General features: G+C 41.6%; 1 protein-coding gene across 7 annotated transcripts; it reads left to right on the forward strand.

Annotated features, from left to right (window-relative positions):
- The first annotated feature begins 4257 nt into the window (after window positions 1-4257).
- LOC109777296 (uncharacterized) lies at window positions 4258-11654 on the forward strand. Of its 7 annotated transcripts, none has more exons than XR_012204199.1 (18): window positions 4258-4596; window positions 4842-4864; window positions 4969-5144; window positions 5593-5700; window positions 5963-6182; window positions 6462-6557; window positions 7000-7054; window positions 7449-7533; window positions 7858-8035; window positions 8129-8288; window positions 8364-8401; window positions 8865-8934; window positions 9004-9111; window positions 9237-9262; window positions 9404-10529; window positions 10611-10720; window positions 10832-10978; window positions 11205-11654. XR_012204199.1 is itself a non-coding variant. In XM_073509996.1 (18 exons), the coding sequence occupies exons 7-18, from the start codon at window positions 7017-7019 to the stop codon at window positions 11256-11258; spliced, it is 2145 nt and encodes a 714-aa protein (XP_073366097.1). In that variant the 5' UTR covers window positions 4258-4596; window positions 4842-4864; window positions 4969-5144; window positions 5593-5700; window positions 5963-6182; window positions 6462-6557; window positions 7000-7016; the 3' UTR covers window positions 11259-11654. The 7 variants fall into 7 exon arrangements, 6 of the variants coding, with proteins under 6 accessions (XP_073366097.1, XP_073366100.1, XP_073366102.1 ...); XM_073509996.1 differs by having other exon boundaries at window positions 10827-10978; XM_073509999.1 differs by having other exon boundaries at window positions 9407-10529; window positions 10827-10978.
- The last annotated feature ends 6161 nt before the right edge of the window (window positions 11655-17815 follow it).

Consider the following 17815-nt stretch of genomic DNA (forward strand, 5'->3'; position numbering starts at 1 on the left):
ATGTCGGACTTGGATTCGGATGAGGCAAAAATTGTGCAAGCGTATCGTCGTTGTCGAAGTGCTAGCGGACGCTTCAAAGGAGCCGGCCCAAGAGTGAAGAATTATTCACGGATAACAACACTAAGAGGAAAAAATTGACGTCTTTTACGTAGGCAGTGACTGCCATCTTTTGGGGTCGGATGGATGTAGAAACTTGTTGAACATCCAGTGCTTTTTGTTTGCGATTTGCATTTGTTTGCATCTAGTTATACATATGCCAAATTGATGTTGATCTACACGTGCATGTAAAATGGAGGAGGCTGGATCTAGAGCGGACATTTGATTCCCCGTGTTGGGTCATGGCGTTGCGGTTGCCCTAACAAACATGGTAACTTGATCTATTCCGGTGTAACAAACATGGTAACCAACATTGGTTGTGAGTATTTGGTAGACAAAAGAACATACAATTTCAATATCATGCTATTTTGAATCCCACAAACAGAACTATATGTGGTTGCATCGCATAAAAAATATAGAAAGTTCTTCAATAAGGTTGGAGAAACGATATTTTTTGTCAAACTAGATAATTGTCCGTGCATTACGACAGAGTGACAAATGTTCTAGTACGTTAGCGCATGATTTTATCTGTCCATATTGATATGATTGCATAAAAATATATTACTTTATTGGATAAATCCTTATTTGGTAAACATTATCAACACAAAGAGAAGGAGGAAAGAGGGAGCGGAGGTTGGATGAAGGACAATTGGATGGCAGAACTCTGCATTCATTCTTTTCAAGTAGAAGAGATAAGATTAGTGCAAATGAATTCACACAGAAACCATACAAATTGCAATTCCTATGGACCGAGCAACCCACTTAGACCTTGTTCGGTTAGCCCCTCCCCCGTCGGGATTGGAGCCCAATCCCCGCCGAACCCCGTGGTTTCGGCCCGACCGGGATTCGACCCCGGCCTGCTTTATATGTGTGTTCGGTTAAACCCGGTCGGGGCTACACCCCCACCCAATCCCTCCCAAACCAGGTGGAACTCCCCGGGATATAATCCTCGCCCCTCTACCCATGGAACCAATCCCTCCCGCGACGGGCGAAACGGTACGCGAGAGGAAAAGGTTCGAGCCCTCTGTCCCCGAGTCCCCGACCTCTCTCTCTCTCTCCCGCGATTTGGCGGCGGCGTCGGCGGCAGCGCCGGCGGCGGCGACGCGGCCATCCAGAGGCGACGATGGCGGCATACTTCCCCACCCCTCCCTTCTCTCCCATCCGGTAAGCCTCTTCTCCTTCTTCTCCTCTCCCCCTCTTCTTTCCCATCTCCTCCTCCCGATCTGACCTGATGTGCTTACAGAGAATATAGAAAGGGAGTAACCGAACAGGTTATGGTCATAGGTATTCATGTGGATGAGGAACAGCGGGGGTTGGGTGACAAGTAGGGGATCACCCAATCCCTAGGAGGTTAGAAACCACTCGTGGAATCTAACCACGGCAACCGAACAAGGCCTTAGGGACACTACAAGAACTAGGTGATACCCCCGTGTCGCTGCAGGAATCAGTTGCAATACATTTTAATGGGATTTGATTGTGCGCACTAGTAGAAAAAGGGTCATCTGTCCCGGTTGGTAAGGGCCTTTTGTCCCGGTTGTTGAACCGGGACTAAAGGGTCGTTACTAATGCCCTAGCCCTTTAGTCCCGGTTCTTACACGAACCGGGACAGATGGGCCTCCACGTGGCCGCTGCGGCCAGCCTAGGCAGGAGGGCCTTTGGTCCCGGTTGGTGACACCAACCGGGACCAAAAGGCATCCACGCGTCAGCATTTCAGTGGCTGGGATTTTTGTTTTTTTTTGAAAGGGGGGAGGGTTTATGGGGTAATTTAGGGTGTGTAAGCTAGCTAACAGAGATATATAATAATTGATATATAATAACTCCAACATAAAAAAATGAGCATAGATGCGCCTATAGAGAGAATTCAACCTAAATTCATAATAAATTTCTATGAATTTCAAAGAAATTTACTCTGAATTTAGGTCAAATTCCCTGTATAAGGGCATCTATTTTCACTTTGAGAGGAGCTCAACAAGCCAGAGAGGGACGGGCTTATAAACCGGTGTGAGCGCCCTTCGGTTGGCGAGGTGGGACTAAACTCTGACCGCAATGAGGACCAACCCTTTAGTCCCGGTTTGTGGCACAAATCGGGACTAATTGTCATGGCCAGGGGCGAGGTGCATTGGTCTCGGTTCGTGCGTGGAACCGGGACCAAAAGGTCCAGACGAACCGGGACCAATGGCCCACGTGGCCCGGCCGGCCCCCTGGGCTCACGAACCGGGACAGTTGCCTCTTTTGGTCCCGGTTCGTGAGCGAACCGGGATTAATGGTATTACGAGGGCCGAACCAATGCCCTGTTTTCTACTAGTGGCGGTTCATATTACTAACACGTGAACCAAAATTTTAAAAATATTTGACTTATTATATTTGATTATCTGTAGTTACGAATAAAGGTAGAATAGTAGATGAAAGTTATTTTTTCCATGTATGGTTACATGTGGTGGTGTGTCTTTTTTCATTCATGATTGCATGTTGAGGTGGACCATATCCTATCTATGATTGTATGATATTGTGACATGCTTGCATGTTGAGATAAATAAATTAGTGAGGATCACTCTCTTAGGTATATAGATATATATAGGATAAGAGCATATATAGTTGGATCCATCAAATCCCGCCCCCTCCCCTACGTTTGGGTAGACGAACCGATCAGTGATCAATCATAAAAATGTGACCCAACCTCCCCCTCAAACTGACCATAAATGTCCGGGCTATCAAGCACCCCTCATACCCAGCCCATATATGGGGCTGATTTGGGGGCCCGGACGCGTCTGCCACATCGGACTGACGTGCGGGAAACACTCAAAAAACCGTCGATCCGACAGAGATCACCGGTGTGTATTCATGTCACCGCTCTGGCGCAATGCCCGAGGGGCCAAACCCGGCTATTTAAGCCGGATGGCGAGCCTTAACCCTAGCCATCCCATCCCCCCCTCCTTCCCATCCACATCGCCACTGCGGCCCCGTCTGCACCCTGTTTTTAGCTCTGACCTCGCCGTTCGCGAGTAGCTATGGTCTGCCAAAGGATTACGTACTACAAGATGCTGGCCCCACAACGCGGGGTAGAGATCTAGGTGGAGATGGAGGCCATCTAGGCACGACGCGCCGCTCGCATTGCAACTGACTTGCCTCCGAACTCTCTGGAGGAAGAGATGGAGAAGCAGGAGGAGGCGCCGGAGCAGGAGGCAGCATACACGGAGATGGAGGTGGAGCCATGGGATGAAGAGGAGAAGGAGGGCGAGCGGATCCGACGCTGGATTCGATCGTATTCACCAAGAAGGATGCACTAGCGGAGTTCGCGGTCGTCCAAACGGAGGAGACGACGGGACAACATGCCATCCTCGAGTCCATCTAGTTGAAGCTATAGGACGAGGCAAACCGCCGCTACATCCACGAGGCGGCGTTGTGCCCGAGGAGCTCTTCACTGACGAGGAGGGCGCACTGGAGTTTCGCCCAACCGCTAATGACCACGAGGCTGGCGGCTCTGACAAGGACACCATCGACTTATTTGACGACGAGTAGATAGTCTAGCTATGTACGTAGATGAATTTTACGTTGCATGTAGTATGGATATGAGGATCAAGAAATGAAGACTATGTTTGCGGTGCCTAAGAAATGCGGGTTGACTGATCGCTGCCTGTATACGCGCCCACGGATGTATAGGGGCCTGGATTTGTGAAGTCCGGATGTAGTTGCTCTAAGAACCCTCCAACTACTCAAAAATCATTTGGAAAAGAAAACTACTCCATCAATTTTACAATGTAGTGTGTATATTTGTTTTTTCAAAAGTCAAACATTAGAAACTTTAATCATGTTTACGGACCAAAATATGTACACTTTAAAATACTAAACGCATATCACTGGATACATCACCAGTTATATTTTCACTTTGTATATATTTAGAATTATATGTAAAAGTAGTTTTCTCCGTAAACTCGGACAAAGTTTGCTTAACTTAACTTTTCAGAAAACCTATACGCACAATATTATGGAACGGGCAGACGATCACCATCGTGTCATCGGAGTTGATTTTGTGTTCACCGACGCCATTTGGAACTTTCAAATGAAATTCATCTCTGCATTTTTTTTGGGCACAAAAAACAATCGGGAACGCCCAACGCTTTTCCCACCCGATGCCGAGTGGGAGTGCCAAGGCGCCACCCCTCCCCACTCTTCCCATTTCTCTTCCGCGCCTCCTCCTCTTTGCCGTGCTCGCGCTGCTCCCGCTCCCGCTTCCAAAACCCGACGCCGCCTCCCCGTCGCCGCTCGCCTGCGGCGCCGCGGCCTCGACGCCGCATCCCCAACCGACCACTCTCCGCCACGGCGCCGCCCGCCACTCTCCCTCCGCGTCGGCCGCCTGCGCCGCCCCTCCCCCTCCCTCCGCCTCCGCGCCCTACGCGCGCCTCCCTCCCTCCCTCCCTCCCGTGCCACCCGGGGAGGTAACTCGGCCGCTTCCCCGCGATGCTGCAGTGGACGGGAGGCTCCAGGAGGCAGGTGTATGCCGTGAGTTCTCGGATCCCCCGCCCCCCGTTTACGCCGCGCTGAATTTGGGGATTTAGCATGATTCGGGTTGTTTTTGTTTGAAATCTGTATTCGGGTAGCTTCTGCACCGCAACATTGCAGCGGCGGCTGCTGGCTGACCTAATAATCGTAGCATGCAGCAGTGTATTTCGTAACGAAGTGCTAACATTTGCTTGATTTTTGGGGAACCTGACGGCTTTGCGTGTTCGTCCCTGAGATGAGCGCAGTCCAGGAAATCGACACAGAGCAGGTAACCTTGTTAGGCTCACCGATTTCAAGCTGTAAAAGTTGCTTTGGCACGGTTAGTGTTCTTATGTCGCTGTGACTGACTATCGGAACAAATATGGTGGGCAGGCAGAGGCAGTACTTTGAACAGAAGAAGCGGCAGCAGCAGACGGCAGGGCTGCAGAACCAGGATGGCGTAGATGGCGCAGGCGGCCAAGCTGTTGGTGGTCAGGCGCCTCGGTCGCTTGACATCCTAAGCCTGGACAATTTGGCAGCTCCAGACAGTCACCGCAATGGCCCTGAAAGTGAGTTTCTGTACATGTTTTGCAGTCGTCCAAGTGAACTTGCTACACATGATTTTTTTTTTCTGTGGTTAATCCTGCTGCTCTTCTAGCACAATGCCAGAGAATCTGGTCGAGCAGGCTGACCAATGTCACTCTAGTCATATAGAAAATTTCAAGTATATGAACCCAACAACAATGGATCTGGCTTCCTTCAGGAATAGAAGAAACTTGAGAACAATGTTCTTCTAGCTATGCATTAGAACTAGTGAGCTGCTCCTTGGCTGAACCATAAATGTAAACTCAACAATGGTATTATTTAACAGACACACTTTTAAAATGCACTTTCTGTGTCTTATTTTGTTCTGCATGGTGTTTTATTAATGATGCATGCTTCATCATGAACCTGAATGCCTGCCGTATTTTTAACCTCTTGATATTTCTTAGTATGACCCTTTTACTCTTATTTCAGATGCAGGTAGTGCTCTTCCAAATTTGGACAACGCAAGTTTTCGTGCTTCTCCTCTAGAGGCGCTGAAGAAGATCGCTTCTTCATATAATATTGATCCGAAGGAAACAAGTAAGAGTACAGCTATATGTATATCAGATGAGGGAATTCATTATGCTTTTCTTGTTAAATTGTATTGCATGTTTAGCACAGATATATTAACAAGATCAGTGGCATCCACAAATTTCACATCGTATGAACTGGGTTTATATGTTTCTCTCTTGAATATGCAGCTGTCAAAAGTAGAATGAGACATGCTATTAACTGCTCAAGTGTGCAATATGCTTTTTAGGTAAATTTGAGTTTAATGTGAATTTTTGCTTCTATTTTGCAGGTTCTCAGCCTAGGTCAGTATCTCAATGCAGTATGGTAAGAGTGTGCTTAATTGATCTAGTGTTGTGAGATACCAGTCTTGTATGTTGCCAGATTGTCATCACCCGTTGGTCATCAAGATGTTGCAGCTGCTGTTAAACCTCATGAAGATCCTCTTGCTCATCCATCCAATAACTATGGTGCCAAGAAGCGAAATCAAAATGTGGATCTCAACAATGGTGGTGATGTTTCCTTCACTACTGCCAGTCAATTTTTTGTGGCCCTACCGACTGAGTCATAGTTCAGGTTTATACGTTGCAAGTATATGAAAGATATTCATTAATGAAAAATACAAGCCCTAATAGGTGTGCTTAGTTAGGTGAACAATTATTTAATCCAACCAGCATTTCTTAGTCTTTCGAATTGCAGCATTGATTTATAAATGTAAATTGCACAATTGAGATTAATTCACTTGCTGTGTATTGTTGAAACTATTATTTAACTATGATTTGTCCTTGCAGAAATTTCACTTATTGATTTGGTCAGATACGAGGGATCAAAAGATAAATCTACCGCTCAACCTGCCCGTGAATCTCATGTTTCATTTTCTGTTAAAGGTGCATTTTCAAAACATTTGATGCATAGAATTATGTTTTATCTACGAACATCTTAATCTGGATTATTGTGTTATGGTTGTGTGCATTGTTATATGTACTTTTCCCGGTTTCCATGAGAACATACACCTAAAGGACATTCTTATGTTTTTTTGAAAGAAAAAGGAATATTTATGTGTTTACATTTGTTTCTAGGTTTAGCGTCTATAAATGGAATTGTTATGATTTGCAAGGTCATATTGACTGGTTTTCTCATGTCAAGTAGAGTTGTTAAGACTTCCAAGTTTGTTAATGTATTTTCATTATGGAACTCATATGAACATCGTGATAGTACATCTGTAGCTTTTGACTTACTAGCCTTGATGAATTCTGGGTCCACGTTGTTTTCCTATTTTAACAACATAAGAAGGTGATCTAATAGACATAACTATGCTTCTGGTTTCAGGCCTTGGCCATGTCAAGATGGAAACTCCTCTCCAGTCACCAAGATTCACCAAAAGGTTGCTTTGAGTTAAATGACTGTTTCATCTATGAAGTTAATTCAATGTAAAGAAGTTCAAATGAGAGGCAGTTTTCAGTGCAATAAATGAGTCAACTGTTGTGAATTTCTTTACCTCAAGGAATCCATTCCTTCCAATGAAAAACTGTCTTTCTAGTTTGTATTGCCGGAATTAAAATTCATCACCAAGTGCGACATAAACGTGCCCTTGAGACCTAGAATAATGAATTATTGGTCCGGTTAGTTGGCTTTGGTCCAAATGGTCTAGTTTCTCCATCGTGTCGCTACTTAAGGGATAAAGCTTCTTGCCTAACATAAAAAATAATAATGTCTGAACTTTTCTCACAGCCCAACGCTGTGCCCCTAGCTATCTTACGATTATTTTGTTTTTGCAGGACTTTACCTTTGCCACCAAAGGCCTCGCGGTACACGCAAAATAAATCCAGAAGGTCCATCCCTTTTGATACCACAAAAGGATTGGTGAGAATCTCAGATCCCTCATCTTTTGTTTGGGATCATGTACAAATGTTTTGTAAGATAAGTAGAAAAGAACATCAAAACAGGTATAAAGCCTAGAGAAAAGTAGAAACATGATTCCAAAAATTATGGTGGGTTGGCTGCTCTCACCTGTAACCGCTGGCTCCATTTTATTCATACTTTCTTAGATCTGTATTAAAGAATTCAATTATACATCTGATGTTGTTTATGTTCTTGATTGAGTTACTTGAGGAAGTAACTATAATTTATTTTATTCTTCCCTAGCTAGTAATGGCTTTCAAATGTTTTTTTCTATCATTTCAACAGGATTCTCTAATGTATGGTATTAGCATGATGAGAGAGCGAAGTGCTTCACACAAAATGGGTAGTCTTGTGGATGAGTCAAGCTATGTAAGGAGGGCAAACTGTTATAACTCCAATGACAATCTTTATCCTGGGGATGAGGACATGTTTTATAATCCTCAAGCTCCAAAAGGTTGGCAATGTAAGTTCTGCTGCGTCATCTTATTATCGAGTATGGCCACTCAAATGTTGTGGCCTAAGAAAATATTACATTCTATTTTTCTACTGTGGACAGCAAATTGTAGTAGAAGATATGACAGTCTACCTGATGTAAATTCTGATAAACTGTGGAACGTAGAATCATTCAATTCAGATGATCATTTTCCTACTCCAAGAGCGGAACATTTTGATACAGTCGACTATGGTTTTAAAGAAAGATACTCTCCAGAGCGAAGGTTATTTCTCCACTTATATCAAGATACAACTAATAACTTCTAAGGGGATATGAATAATTTATTTTATTATTGCAGAACTTCAATAAGAACTAGCATGCGATTTGAGACTTCAGGTCAGAATTATCTGTTTTAGTGTTTTCCTTATTTCAATGCACCAGACAGAGTTCCATATTACTGTTCCTATACTTCCCCAATTGATCTCTAACTACTGGATTGTGAATGTGTATTATTTCATACAATAATATTGAAGTATCATGATTTCATTTCATATTTTTCCTGTACTGGTAGAGAGCATTGGAAATCTGAATCTGCTGTTCTATAGTTTGGCGAGTTGTTGAATTTTGTTTTATTACAGCTTGCTTTACCTTTCGTTAATTCAGCAGCCACCTAGTAGCATGTTTAAAGTACAGTTGAGAAACATTGGCCTGCCTAATCTGGATATGCTTTGTTTTCCTAGCTCCTTTTTTTTTTTTACCATTGGCCTGCCTAGCAGGGCGCTTGCAGTTTCCATAGCACTGTGACTAATTAGTGCATTTAAAAAAAATCTGAGCCTTTTGTGTTTCTTAATCGCGTCAGGGCATGACCTCTTTTCTGATCAGTCATTACTGGATGATGACAATGATATGTTACAGTTTGACTGGGAAAGGTAACAACAACAAATCCTCTTGGAATTTATATTAACACATCAATTTGATCTTGTTAAAATTCTGGCCAGGAAACCATCGTCTAAGAAAATACACAGCACAAACATCACTTTTGGCCCTTCTGCTTGGTCTTCTGACATGGTAGATGATGATTCAGAGAAAAGGAAGAGCCCATTGAGGTAATTAGCAAATTAACCTTGGCTGTCATGTTTGACTGGGTTCAGTTTTTCTTAATGCTCGTATCCTGTGCCATGCAAATCATGGGGCATTGCCCTTGCTGATCCTTCCAAATTATTCTCTGCAGTGAAGAATCAAGCTCATGTGCTGCAGGTTAGTGATATTTGCTATCTGATTCTGTTCTTTCTCCAGCAAAGACTCTTGACATTGATGATTGATGGGCTGTACAGAGTATAATGTTATGCATGTGCATTTAAACTAAGTTGTCTTCCTCTTTTTGGTTCACTTCCATAGCAGTGAAGGACATATCAAGTAACAAACCAACACTGTCTGTAAAATGCACAGAGAAAAATATGAAGGAGAAGGATGAATTCCATACAAGCTTGGATGAGTTTGATATTCCAAATATCGATGCACATCTAGATGAAATGTCAGTATTCAGGGATGAAGAAGAATACCACAAAAGAGCAATAGACCGGAAGAATCTTGAAGCAGGTTATTGGCCAGACAAGGCAATGGACCAACAGAGAACCCAAGAACCAAGCTGCCGTTTATCACTTCAGGAGAAATTTGCTGACTGGGGTTCTTGTACCTCCCATCTGAAGGGTAGCACTCGACGAAACAACCCACCGAGTTGCACTGTAATGCGCGAGGATAAACCTTTTGATTCTATTCCAGATATGGATGGATTTCAAACTGTGGGATCAACTGAATGGAGACCTACATCAAAAGTTCGTCCTGTTTTCCATAGACCTGACAGTGCGTATGACGAGATTCATTGGCAGAATCCTGTTTCAGATATATTTGGCAATAAAACGGAGTTTTCAGACCCATTCTGTGCCAGGGACCTTCCGAGCAACATTGATATGTGTACTTTCTTGGGACAGAAGGCAGACAAGAAGAAAGAAGATAATTTTGACTCTCTCAAGAAATCAAATGCAGACATATTTCATTCTGCGAGTTCTGTAAATGAAACTGTGGTTGGTCAACACACTACATGTTCTCAGCAGTCTGGCAAGGATTCACGAAGGCAAGGGTTTGATCCTGGTATTGATTTTCAGGAGTCCAGACTACATTCATTCTGGGAAGATGGCCATGTTAGTGATGACACTTTTCAGGGCGATACTGAGCTGAGTAGTCTGTTGGCAAGAAAAAATGATGAGAAGAATAAAGGCGGGACTGAGAGGCTCGAGAAGCCAGAAACAAAGACGTCGACACAAAGATCTAAACCTTCTGGAGATTTCAGAAATGAGATGAGTGAAGCTGAAACATGTTCTGATGGCTCGGAAGTGACCAACTATCCTGGGGTGCAGAATGGAACATCAGCAGCAGCAACGCAACTTCCTGCAAACTTGTGTCTTGAGGAAACCTCAAGAGGAATGTTCCAAATTCATGCTCAAGTTGATTGTGTAAGAACAATGTAAGTAGCGTGCCCTTCAAAGATCAGTCTCAACTCATTTCATGGATTTACATGGATGCTCTTTTCATTCTCCATTAACAGAGAAAATCCCGGTGTTGACTTTGAAGCTCCATTGCATGCTAGAAACATTATTCATGATGTTGGAGATCATACCAAGGCCAATCCAATGTTCCAGTCTCCTTTCATGGCAGGTCTGTTGTCCATTCCACCATATCCCTTGCTTTAACTCTGTAATAACCATTAGAATACAAAAATATGTATTCTCATCGGTGTGTCGTTATATTTGCTGATCTCTAGAGAAGGTGGGGAGTGAGAAGAAGGTAATATCAGGCGTGTCACCGAGCAACAGTGATATTCAGTTTGAGGTTATGCTTGAACATCGTGTTCTCCGACGGTTTTGTGTTCAGAAGATAGTGGTCGAAACACCAATGAGGGACAAGCTAGAAAAGGTAAAGGATAAGTAGCTCGGTCGTATTCCTTCATATACTGTATCTTTTTCCTCCAAAAAAACACATATGCGCTCAAATGGTTATATGTGACATTTCTGTTCCGGGCGAAACTTGATATGCAAATTTATTTGATGCTCGAACCATGTGGTAATTCTTGCAACGGCCATTGTCCTCCCTCTGTCAGCAGTTGATTAGTTTCTGAAATTTGATATTCTTTTTCATTCAGGTTACGCACTTCAGGACGATGGAGGATGGAACTGTCCTGCGAAGAAGTGTCTAAACAGCTAAAAATAATCTAGTAACACAATGTCTTGTAAGATCATGTGTAAGTGCCACTGGCGAGGTTCGCGAAATCAGCATCGCAATGTGGTGAAGCATGCACAACATTCGTCCATGTTGCGTGCTTCAACCTGTGATTATTTGGAGATGCCTGTTTCAACATGTGACTGTTAGGCGATGCTTGCCTCAACCTGTGATTATTAGGAGATGACAGATCAGGTGTGCGGTGTACCTATAGTCATTCGACTCCCCTTAAACTGAAGGAGCAAATACACATCCACTCTAATTAGTGCATACATGTCCAGAATTTTTTTTTCTGCATGCACCTGGCCTGAATCTTGTCGATACTCCATTCCAATAGATAAAAGGATCATTTGCTCTGTTGATTTTGTTTTCAGGAATGGGATCTTTTATTACCTTGACTTATTAAGAAATTCGAGAGTGTAGCAAGCCAGCAAAAGCATATATTCAAGACTTGCATTTTTCGAAGAGTGAAAAATGAAGAAGAGATTAACTTAATTTCCATTTTGAGTAATAAGAATGTAACAAAAAAAGACACATCGTTTGCCTCACGTACCAAAAATAAACAAGCATATAGGAGTACTAAACTTCCCTGCTCACAGCAATTTTTTTTATAGATCAATCATGCACAATCATCAAGCCATACCTGTTCAGAAAAATAAGACCTAGGACTTCAGCTTTCCTTTGACATGTTCAAAAGTTTAACAAATTATTCATCCACAGGTCTCACTCTAGTCTAGTTTGGCAAAGAACGAAGGGTCGCTGCATACACTTCTTTTTAGGGAATGCCATTCAGCTGTCTTTGTTGATTATCAAGAATGGTTACATTACCGCCTATTTCAAGTCGATGGGCTTTTGTTTGTTGTGGATTGTCTGCGTAAAAAAGAAGGAACTGTCACAAAGTTTATCATCATAGGAAGAATGACACTGTGGGGATCCACGTCCCATACATTTGGGTAGAAACAAAGGGGAGAATTCGGGTCAAAAAAAGAAAAGAGAGAAAAGCTGTTCCTAGGAAGTTCATGAGCAACCTCATTACATTCCCCAAGGAAATGCTTGGTGAAGTTGATCTCACCCACCCAAGGGGTGTGGGGGTTAATTTTATAGGGAAAGAAGTTAGTCTCCAAAAGTAACTAGCCCGGAAGTGCCGGGAAAAAATCCTCAGTACTATTAGACACTTCCAAAATCGAGGGGTCAAAGGGAAATACAAGTTCTTAGATGCGCACAACAAATTCAATGCGGAACCAAGTAGTAAGAGAAATTCATCGTGGGCTGAGGGGGCTGGGGAGGTTCTAGATACTTTTTCATATAGAGTGTACCACCCTGCCATAGTCGTGCAAGGGAAGTTTTCACATAAGCTGCCCTTGGAGGTACCAGGCTATCTAGTGGGCCTCTCAAAGATCAAAATACCTGGAGGTATCTAAACCAAAAAGTTTGGACAAAGGTAGCTCATCTATACAAAACATAGAACTTGCTCGAAAGTACTGGAGGGGGTCGACACAACTTTTCTCAAAGGGAAAGATACGGAAATGGGTAAGAAGAGATATCAGGTAGACTTCGTTCGGAAGTATTAGACCTATATTGAGACGCAAAGCTGAAGCAAATCAAGAGGTGCTCAGAAGTGCCAAAAATGTTGCATTCAAAGGTATCAGAGCTAATAAAAATGGTCTCAAAGGAAACAAAACTCGGTGGTAGCGGAGAAAAGTTCCTGGCGGTTCTGAAGCAAAGGACTGAGTTCATCAAAGAACACTCATCCCTCAGAAGATTAGTGGTACCGAATAGAAATACTCAGAAGTACCAAGGAAGTGGAAAATACATTTGAGTGGACAGAGTGAAAGTCTTTGAGATTTGATTTTGGATAATATAAGAAACAGCTCAACCCTAGTTAATTTGCATGTGCCCCCACTCAATAACTTGATAGTATATATGGCTGTCCTTAACTCAATGTAAAATAAACTTGAAAAGCTATTAGGGCAGTCTCACTACTCCACCTTTGGACTATATCTTAATCATGATACATAAGCAAAAATCTGATGTGGCATCTTATTCAATGAGGAAAGGAAGGGTTATCATATCTCGATATAACTCTTAGCACTAAAACCAATATAAGTTATATTTCTTTCACACAAAACACATTAAATGAGAGCCCTTGTAGATACAACAATAAGATACTAGTACAATCTATTAATATATGGTAGATTGTGGGTTGGCACCCCTCAATTCGTGTCACATGTTTCAACCTGTGATTGTTAATATACGGTAGATCGTTGGTTGGCACCACTCAATCCAAAAGAGGAAAGACCTATCCATGTCTACGTGGTTAAATGCTTTTACGCGTGCATCGAGCCCAAATCTTGTTAATATCTTTGGTCTATAAGATAAAAGGAACATTTGCGTATGCCCCCCACTTGATAGTATGGTTACCATTAACCCAATGTGAGATAAACTTGAAAAGTTATTATGGTAGTCTCAGTGGTCCACCATGGATTATTTCTTAATCATGACATATAAGCAAAATCTGATGTGTAATCTTATTTAATGAGAAAAGAGAGTGTTGTCATATATTAATTTCAAATAACTCTTAGCACTAAAACCAAGACAAATTATATTTTCTGCTCGCAAAACACATTAAATAAAAGCTCTTGTAGATACAACAATATGATACTAGTACAATCTGTTACGTAAGTTCATATTTAATGCATATCATATACTAGCCTAAAGATATAGTGTGTTGGTAATGTCCTTAGTCCTTTTAATTGCCTTGTCATTAATTGCAAAATCCAATAGGGATATAAGACGCGTTGTCAAGCTTTTTATCCATGTCACATGTTTCCGCATGTGATTGTTAAGATATGGTAGATTGCGGGTTGGCTCCCCTCAATCTGATGGAGGAAAGGCATATCCACGTATAGATGCTTTTTCGTGTGCACTAAGCCTGAATATTTGATAATATCCCCACTTGATAGTATGGTTGTCCTTAACCCAATGTGAGATAATTTTGAGAAGGTACTCCCTGAGGCTAACGAAAGAAATTGAGATATACCCTCTAAATCATGGCACATAGGCAAAAATCGGATATGTCTTCTTATTTAATGAGGAAAGAGGGTGTTGTCATATCTTATCTCGGTATAACTCTTAGCACTAAAACCAGGACAAGTTAAATTTCTCTCTCACAAAACACATTAAATGAGAGATCTTGTAGATACAGCGATAAGGGCACTCCCAATGCTTGGCTCTTAACATGTTATCATAGGCAAAATGCTGATGTGGCGCTGTAATTAAAGAAGAAAGAGAGTGCAGTTGTATATTAGCTAAGATACGACTCTTGGCTATTTTTTTGCGTGGTGTAATTAATGCTCTGATCTTTTGTGGCATATCTCCTTATTTTTCTCTTTCTTTCTTCTCTCCACAACTAGACCACAATGTTGAGATGAAAAAAGGATCCTTAACAAACTAATTAAATGCAATATCACTTAGGGCACCTACAATGGAGGCGCTTAGCCCGGGCGCTAGGGTCAAATCCCCAGCCGTTATGCCCCAAATCCCAGCCCTTTTTTTTCTGTTCCCAGCTAAGCCCAGGATTCACGCTTGCGTCGACGCAACTTCTCGCGCCGGGCGCTAGACCTCTTTTCCTTCTGCGCTAGGACTGGAAGTGTGCCATATTAAGCGCCTAGCCTTGTCATTAGCGTTCAAGGATTGGATGCTACAGCCGCTGCTACGTGATTTAACTTTTCTTTTATTTTCCTAAGCGCTCGTGCAAGCGGCCAGGCATTGGACATGCCCTTAGATATGACTCCAAAGATACAATGCATTGTGGTTATTGTTTCTTTTTTTTCTCTCTACCTAGAATGGTGGGTTAAGATACAATGCATTGGGCCGCTCAAAAAAAAATACAATGCATTGGGAGAGCCCAATCTGTAGCTAAGTTCATATTTAATGCATATGATTATGTCTCAATTTTTTTAATGCATATGATATAGCCTTCAGACCGGGGAGCAACCAGTTAACGAGCGCTCCTTTGGGAGCCTCGCAACAATCAGCGCCACTTGGCGCGCTCTCAGCCATTCGCCACGTATCGCGCTCTGGACGCTCCCTTCAGATTTTGTTTTTTTATTTTTCCGCACGCGTTTTCGGCTTTTTAAACGGTTTTTTTCCCGGGTTTTTTCGACGTTTTGGTTTTTCCCTGGCCTTCCTTAGCGTTTCGACCAAATTTTTTTCCCTGAATCTTGAAAAAACGCGTTTACTTTTTTTTCTTTCGTGAAAAGTCACGTTTTTTTCGCGAGAGTCACGGCTGTGACTTTCGGAACGAAAAAAAAACGTGTTTTCTGTTTTTTTTTCTGATTTGAGTTCAGAGATAATCCTCAAAAACATGGATCTGATTTCGTGAAAGTAATGTTTCAGCAAAATCATATTCTTCGACCTACTAATGTCGACTAGAATAAAACAAAACAAGTGATTTGAATAACTTCTGCTGATGGCTTCAGTAATGTGTATCAGGGGATATGAGAGAAGCACTTCTTGAGACACCAAAAAAATATCCCAGTAAAGAACAGTATAAATGATAGCACTCACCAGATTAAAAAAAGAACAAAAATGTGTCCAAAAAAAAGATAACTAGCAGAGGTTTATATCCTAAAAAACAAAAAAGAATGTCAACTTAGCAAAAACCCTAAGCACACATCTGTCTTGTCACCTACTCATGAACAGAGGATCTAAAAAGAATGCACTGTACTCTCTGTACAGAGGATGTACGGAGGGGGTGTGAAAATTTCTCTATAAGCACGTACAAGCATAAAAAATGTGTTGATAAAATACTACTTCCAGTACAATCCAACGGAGAAACACACTTCATCTTCAGTCTCTTGGCCAACTAAAAGAAATTTAGTACTACTAGTTGTAAAACAATCTTTACTGGAAAGAACCTCAAAATAAACAGCAAAAAAAGCAAAAAAAAATGAATGACACTTGACGGTGGCACATAAAAACGAAGCTTTATTTATCGAGGTAAGTGAATCTACCTACAAGCAAAGAAACCAGTTTCATCGTCAAAAAATCCACCACACCGACATTGTTGATAGACACGCGAACATGTAGTTATAAACTAGAAGGCAATATTTTCAAATAAACATACAAATAGGAAGTTTTTAATAAATAATTTAAAACAAAAAGGTAGGAAGAATGGCCACTAGCCTAAAAATATTTGTAAAGACCACAAAAAAAGTCACATAATCAACCGATTTTGCAAAATGAACACACCCAAAGTTGCTTATTCCATTGGATCTCGACTTCCAGGTCGGGAAAGAAGAAATTTCAGAAACACAAAGAAATAATTTTTTGGTAAAATGACACATATCAGGCATGTTTCTTATCTCATGCCCGCACACACTACCTCATCTAGTTGCAAACCACATTGTACTCCTTGCAGTTGCCCGTGAGTTTGGATGCAGGCAGTTGTGCAGGCGTTCTACCCCCTTGTAGTTGCACGTGGTTCCCATAAATACAATTGTGCGTATGGGACACATGATTTTTTTTTTTAGTTCAAGAACACATGTTTTTTTAGTGGTAAAAATACAAAGAAAAAGCAATTATTTCTCTATCAACCTGACATAGAAAAGAATAAGACATATAAACATGACTAAAATATTTTTTGGTAATACATAAATTAGAAAAGCAAAAACTATAAAAAGAAATAGGCAATATAATAAACAAAAAAATCATGTAGAAAAGACATCAACAAAGTTAGTGTAAAAATAGCTCAAGCATGCCAAAATGTTTGTTTTACAAATTTTTAGATGTTTGACATTTCAATAAAAATAAAAAATATATGAAATGTAAAAATAGCTTAATAAAAACGATAAATAAATACAATAAAATAGAAAATAAAAAAATAAATAAAAAGGAAGAATAAAAGTAGACGTGAATACACAAACTGAGCTGCCCTAGTGAGCTCCTTACCGTGCACACTTGCCCAACAAAAAAATTAAAGAAAAATACAATGTATTCACATGGAAGACCTATGAGAAAATAAAAAACAGAAAAGAAAAAAATATATCAAGAACTGCAAGCGACAACCCATGGCCCAGAATGGAAAGCAATGCAGCGGCAGAAGGTCCAGTGCCCGCTGGGACAAAGCCCAGTACGTTTTGGACAAGAAATACATCAGCACAACAGAACACAGATCGATCAAAGCAAAAGCAAATCGTACAGCTAATCTCGTCGACTGAGACTTCACTAAATCTCAGTCGACTGAGATATAGCAAACCCCATCCAATAGGGGTATAAGACGCACTTTCAAAGGTAGATCGTATGTTGGCACCCCTCAAACCGGAGGAAGAAAGACCTATCCATGTCTACGTGCCTAAGATGCTTTGTTTGTGCAGCAAACTGCGGACCTGAATCTTGATAACATTTCTGTTCTATGTAAAATAAGAGGATCAGTTGCTCTGTTGATTTGTTACTGATGAATTTCTGTTGTAATTTCCTGAATTCTGGCCGTGGTCTGTTTATAGGTATGCCAAATGTAGCACGCCTGTCATG

This window comes from Aegilops tauschii, chromosome 3, assembly GCF_002575655.3.
Source record: "Aegilops tauschii subsp. strangulata cultivar AL8/78 chromosome 3, Aet v6.0, whole genome shotgun sequence".
Taxonomy (NCBI): Eukaryota; Viridiplantae; Streptophyta; class Magnoliopsida; order Poales; family Poaceae; genus Aegilops; species Aegilops tauschii.